This window comes from Rhamphochromis sp. 'chilingali', assembly GCF_963969265.1.
Source record: "Rhamphochromis sp. 'chilingali' genome assembly, chromosome: 7".
Taxonomy (NCBI): domain Eukaryota; kingdom Metazoa; phylum Chordata; class Actinopteri; order Cichliformes; family Cichlidae; genus Rhamphochromis; species Rhamphochromis sp. 'chilingali'.
Window position 1 is genome coordinate 18209884 of NC_137934.1, and position 6426 is coordinate 18216309.

Sequence of the window (6426 nt, forward strand, 5' to 3'; positions counted from 1 at the left end):
TGCTTAAAGAGATGTTGACTTTAAGGACTTTAAGTGTATTTCGATGCTATAATTCCTGTTTTATGATCACATGTATGCCGATGTTGTGTTGCAGCTCTGATCTGGAGTTGTACCACCTGGACAGAAACGCCAGTGAGTCAGTCAGAATCTTCAGAACAGACGAACTCTTCTCTGCTCTTCACTTAGGTACAATACAGAGAGTGTGTGTGTGCGTGCGTGCGTCCATGTGTGTGTGGTTTATCCTCCTTCACGGTCCACTGACCAAGTGTTAATGTTTAAGTAATGAAAGTCTGGCTACGCTCTCAGAAAGACATTGAACAAAGATGTGTGTGAGTGTGTGCTTGTTTTACTCATGTTGTGGGGACATTAGGGACAAAAGGCAAGTCCTCGTAATTTAAATCATTACATTGCTGTATGAAGACATGCTTGAAAGTTGAGGTATGCAGATTCCAGGATGGAAACATGACTGTGTGTGTGTGTGTGTGTGTGTGTGTGTGTGTGTGTGTGTGTGTGTGTGTGTGTGTGTGTGTGTGTGTGCGCAAGGACAGTTTCCAAGTGGAGGTCTCTTCTCGCAGACCCTCAGTACCACCACACTGTAACTCCAGCTTTTATTGGCACATTCCTCACTGGACGCCACACACTGTACTTATTATTAGTCTTAGGACATCACATACAGTATCTGAGGCAACACGCGCGCACACACACATACACACACACACATAGAGAAAAAGTTATTTATTTATGCTACAAATATGAAACTGTTCTTGCATGTCCCCCCTGCAGAGAAGTGTGAGTGCCAAGAGCAAAGTCTGACCAACAGCAAACTCTTTTGCACCATGAATTATGCATACGGTAAGCATTCAAACATCTCCAAACATGCACTGTAACTCATGTAAGCCTGGCTTTACCTGATTAGTTTAATGCATTTAAATGTAAATCATCTATTTCACTGTATTTATGTCTAACATTGTTATACTCATGCTCATTGATTCAGTCTGTCTTTGTATTTTAATTATACGTACTTTATTTATCCCACAAGTTGGTAAATGAATATGTTACAGCAAACAAAACATTAAACAGAACCTGTAATAAAATGGTTCATTAAAAAATTACAAAAACAAAATAAAAGTCAAGATTTTTTTTGTTTGTTTTTGAAGATTTATTTTGGGGGTTTTTTGCCTGTAGCTTGCATTGAGGACGTTAGCTAAAAGCAGTAATTAGCAAAAAAGTGGAACGCACATCATAAATGGCAAACTTTTGCCTTCAAACTAAATGTTACCGCTGAAACCAAAACCTTTCAAAAGGTGCAGCTTTTGTTTTGAAGACGAATCTTTTCCATTTTTAGTCTGCTGTTCGCTTCTCAGAGTTTCACTACTGCTTAGAGGGGTAGGCAACTCCAGGCCTCGAGTGCCAATGTCCTGCAGGTTTTAGATGTGTCCTTGATTCAACACAACTTACTCAAATGGCTAAATTACCTCCTCAACATGTCTTGAAGTTCTCCAGAGGCCTGATAATGAACTAATCTTTTGATTCAGGTCTGTGGACCCAGGGTGATATCTAAAACCTGCAGGGCACTGGCACTCGAGGCCTGGACTTGCCCAACCATGGCTTAGAGATTAGTTGGCAAGTGTTTGCAGACAATTTGGCATCTTTCATGCAAACTTCAGGCAACCACCCTGTACCCTGTTAACTCTTCTTTACAAATATAAAGACAGCATACAAGAAAAATAATTAACACAAGCAAGAACCTGATGTTTACCTTTAGTTGCTCAGCTGATATTTGTCTGCTCATGTTCACTACCTAATGCAGGTCAAATCATTCACAGCATTTGCATTCTGTTTAATGGGCAGCAGGGGGCGACTCCTCTGATTCCAAAAAGCCTTAACCCTCGCTCCGTGACCTCTAAAAACACTTTCCAGTTGAGTTTATGATCTCAGTTTCTAGTTTAAGGTCACACTGAATAAAACCTGAAGTTAATTTTATAAATTATGGTCATTATTAAAGTCACAAAGGAGGAAAAGTCTAAGTTGGCTAACGAGTTGTTAGTCGTGCTCACCTTCATGAATGTCTGAAGAAAGCATCACAATTCACTTTCTTTACTTTAAAAAGTCCCAGCATTCAGAGGAATGATTAATTCTGCTCCAGCCCCTTGGGGGGGGGGGGGGGGGGGAAGAAAACCTGATCTGAGTTTCAAACTGATCAGATTAAAACTTTGTTTGAAGTTCATCCAGTAACCAAACTTTCCACGACAGCCTCCTTCCATGGATCACGTTGTTTTGTCGCATTTTAATGCAGAAAGAAGTTGTTCTGGTGCATAGGTGTCAAACTCTGGCCCGCGGGCCAAATTTGGCCCGCAGCCTAATTACATTTGGCCCGCGAAGCCATACCAAATTATTGTTAGAGCTGGCCTACTGGTATTATACAGCTAATATATATATTGTTTAGTATTAAACTTGTTTGAGTCCATAAGAAGAGATCCATTCTTAAATCTGGAGGAAGATTTTTTTTCCAATAAATATTAATGTTAGCCCGCGACCTTGTTCCAGTTTTGAATTTTGGCCCACTGTGAATTTGAGTTTGACACCACTGTTCTGGTGTAACAACACTCCAGCTCTGAAGGTCTTGTTGCATTTCTCCCTGACCTCCAGTGCTGAAGGTGAGAGTGCTAGCAGCTCACGATAAGGGCTCCCATGCTGAGGTGGAGGTCAAAGTTCAGAAGGTACTCAGTCAGAATACCAAAATGAAGATACAGCGCGGTCGCGTCACCCTTTACCCCGAGTCCTGGACCGCACGGGGCTGCACCTGCCCTATCCTCAATCCAGGCAAGAATCGCACATCCAACTTTGTTCATTGGTAACATCCAAAATGTGCTTAACCCCTCTGACCTCTCCTCACAGGCGTGGAGTACCTGGTGGCTGGCCACTTGGATCGTAAGCAGGGCCGCTTCCTGGTCAACATGAAGAGCTTTGTCAAGCCTTGGAAAGCAAGTTTGGGCCGCAAAGTTCTCACTTTACTCAAGAAAGACTGCAATTGGTAGATGGGTAATTTAGAAAAACAGCACCGGAGGGACAGCTGACGTGACGGATGTTGGTTTCCCATCTTCTAGGTGTGGATTATTGGGTCGCACAGGTCTGAGAGCAGGTTTTTAAGGGACGGGGACTAAGATTGAGGCCCTACCTGTTTCCACTGCCGAGAGCTCAAAGCTAGTGGCAGACTGCACAAGCTAAAAGCACACAGGACGCAATTTCATTAAGACACGTCCATCTCGCATCTGTCTCTAATTCTTGCATTCTCATATAGGAGTCAAGAAAATGTTTTCTTTGCTGTCGCTGCTGCAGCTCAAGAATTTCAGCAGCATGTCCAAGAACTGAGCGACACTTTCTCCTCCTCTGCAGCACTTTATCCTCAGAAGGACAGAAGGAGGGAATATGGACACACAAACAGAGGAGCATTAAAAATACAAACTCGCACACACGTAAAACCTTCCTTTTTTTGTTTTTTGTTTTTTACAGTGGACACACTCACAGAGGCAGCAAGTGTGTGTGTGCTGCAGACACAATGTGCGAAGTGTGACGCTGAACAAGCCATACAAGCCACTACAGGTGGTTAAATCTTAGCCAGTCCAGGTGTGCCTGTGTTGAAATCAGAGCGACTGGATTTCACCCCAATCGTGAATGTATTTGTCTGTGTGTGTGTGAGAGTGTGTGTGAGAGAGAGAGAGGAAGAGAAAGAGAGAATGTGGTTGAATGCAGCAGTACATATATATATATATATTATGAGCACAGTCCAGATTGAGTCCAGCTCTTAAGCTTTTCTATAATTTTCAACCGTTCCAATGTTTATAATGCAGAACGCTGTACATTAATTTCGCTCATATTTACACTCAGAAATCAGAAAACTTGTTATTCCTTCCTTTTTGTGCTCATGTACAGTATTATTTTGTATATATCTATATAAATATTATGCCATATCTTTCTCCAGTTGTTTTTTTTTTTCATGGTAATATTAAAGGATAACTTCAAATTTCGTCTTGTTTTTGTCACTTAGCCATCGTTTATCAGCACTGATAAGCCTTCTGATAAACTGCAGCGCCTTCAGAAAGCCTACAGAGGCAAGAAACACACGATTGGGGCCAAACGAGCAACACCTGCGCTTACCAGTACAGTTTGCAAAGTGATGCAATTAAAATTGAGGCCCCTCGTGAGAAATAATTTTCCACTGTTTTGCTATTTGAAGATAAAACTGACCCTGAATGTGATCCTGTTTGAAAGTCTGGCACAAGCAACTAATAAACACGGGAAGTAAAATCTGTCTATAAAATCAAGCAGCTGTAGTTCAGACAGGTCATGAAGTCAAGCTCAGCTGCAAAACCTGGCACTTCATCTGATCTCGTATGCCAGCCCGCATCACCTCATACCTATCTTCACATCCAACTGGCAAATCTTAAGATTCAGTGTCTTGGCAGCATCCCAAAAATAGGCTGCCGAGGTTATTAGAAAGAAAGCTCTTTTAAAGGACATTTGAGTCTGCCTTTAAAAGTGAGTAAATCCCCACAAAGTCACATGTTAACATTCCCGACTTTACATTTTTGGGATCTATAGATGGTTGAATGTTTGTATAAATCCATGTGGAGTTTTAGTGACTGATTGTGTTGTATGTTATTGTGCCTTTACTGTGCCTCTGCATTGCTCTCCTACAGTTTACAGATGATATACTGGTTTAACTAAATAACTTGGCAGTTAACTCTTGGGTCCAAATATGGCAACTTAAGCCTCCAATAAAACCAATGTGGTGGTTTACACTTTAACTAAGGGTGTTTTTATGCCTATGGTTAATTTACTCTGGTCCAAATCAGTCGATAAATAAACTTGTAGTATTTTCCCCGTCGTTTAGTTTCAGGATGAAGATGGTGTGTTCTGGTAGAAGTGGATAACATGGAGCAATATCTCCATTTGTATGTCTGGTGTACTGTCGAATCTCAGAATGGAAAGCTGGTCATGGGAAGGCATTTAGCTCAGACTTGCAGGGTCAGATTGAGGTCGGATCACACTCTCACCATAAATGAACCGCTCTGGAGTTTATCTAAGTCGTCTTATTGTAGTTGTTTAGGTTCACATCTGCACAAACAAAACGCACCAAGGGGGGAAATGAAGAAGGCATCAATTGTGTATGAAAACACCCTCAGTCTCTCTTTTATGTGCAGTCTGAGAGGCAGAGAAGGCAGGTCCCAAACTGAACTTTTCTCTACCAATGAGAGTGAAGGATACTGTTCACAGATATATGATCGGGGTACATTGGCAGTTGGAGCGATGCATGATGACCAAAATCAATGTTATTGCTTCCCAAATGTGTAAAAGAAAACTGACAGGAACAAGAATTAAAACGGTGATGGACAAAACTGCAACAAAGTAGAAAAACTGTCTTGTTGAGCAACCTCCGTTTGCTGCTGAAGCCTTGCTGCTGACGCGCAAACTGTATTTTCAACAACAATCGATACGACTGCCAAGACCTTGAAATACTTCACATAAACGGGACAAAAATATCCTTATCACACTGCTCTCTTTCCCACACACACGCCTCCTGCTCCTCTCCCTGTGTCCCTTCGCATTAAGTCATCCATCACTCCTGCTCCCAAAACACTCTCCCCTACATTTGCACAGCACTGCAGAATGTAGACCACAACAGAGGCGCCGGAGCCGGCGCACACACTCCGTTTGGCTGTAGACTTGGTGCGTGTTTTCCACTCGCCATGACGTGGTTGGCTGAGAGGTGTGGACACATTCCTGGAGCGTCAAGCAGAGCACCGTGGCAGGTGGGGTCAAAGGTCGCTCACCTGTCTACCTATCTCACCTCAACAACAAGAGGTGAGCATGAGTGGATATTTTCTCACAGCCAAACCGGATAGCCTCTTGGACCCACATTTCCCGTTTGCGGCCCATTCACAGATTTGTGGCAGAGGGGTCACGGCTCCACTGTTTCCAGACAGCGGGGTAAGGGGTGAACGAGTGCATACGCTAAGAGGAATGTGACCACGAGAACTGCCACAGTACAAGTAGGGAGATATAGATTTACTTCCTTTTAATGTTAAATTGGACTTTATATATCACAGCATTTATTTTGCATTAGCGTGTGTTACCAATTCATACGTTTGGATAGGATTTAGGAGTATCTATTTGAAAAATAAGATTCATTTGCAGATACAATAATTCAAGGATTAAAGGATTCAAGGAGCTTTATTTGTCATTCGCATCACATGTTAACATAAGGTGGACCAAAATTATGTACACACGGTCCCGGACAATGAAGAAACAGATTTTTTTTTTAAGTAATAAATAAATATTTGTTTTGTTTTTTTAACAAACAGAAATGACATGAAATAACACAAAACAATAAATAACTGATATAATATAATAATAATTATGAAC

The 6426-nt window shown here is 41.8% G+C and overlaps 1 protein-coding gene across 1 annotated transcript in view; it reads left to right on the forward strand.

Moving 5' to 3' along the window:
* Positions 1-4696, forward strand: part of ntn4 (netrin 4) — a 32096-nt gene extending 27400 nt beyond the window's left edge. The window contains exons 7-10 of the mRNA XM_080886935.1: positions 95-186; positions 784-852; positions 2650-2823; positions 2899-4696. Coding sequence (XP_080743061.1) covers positions 95-186; positions 784-852; positions 2650-2823; positions 2899-3038 — 475 coding nt within the window. The 3' untranslated portion in view covers positions 3039-4696. The remainder of the gene's footprint in view (positions 1-94; positions 187-783; positions 853-2649; positions 2824-2898) is intronic.
* Positions 4697-6426: the final 1730 nt, after the last annotated feature.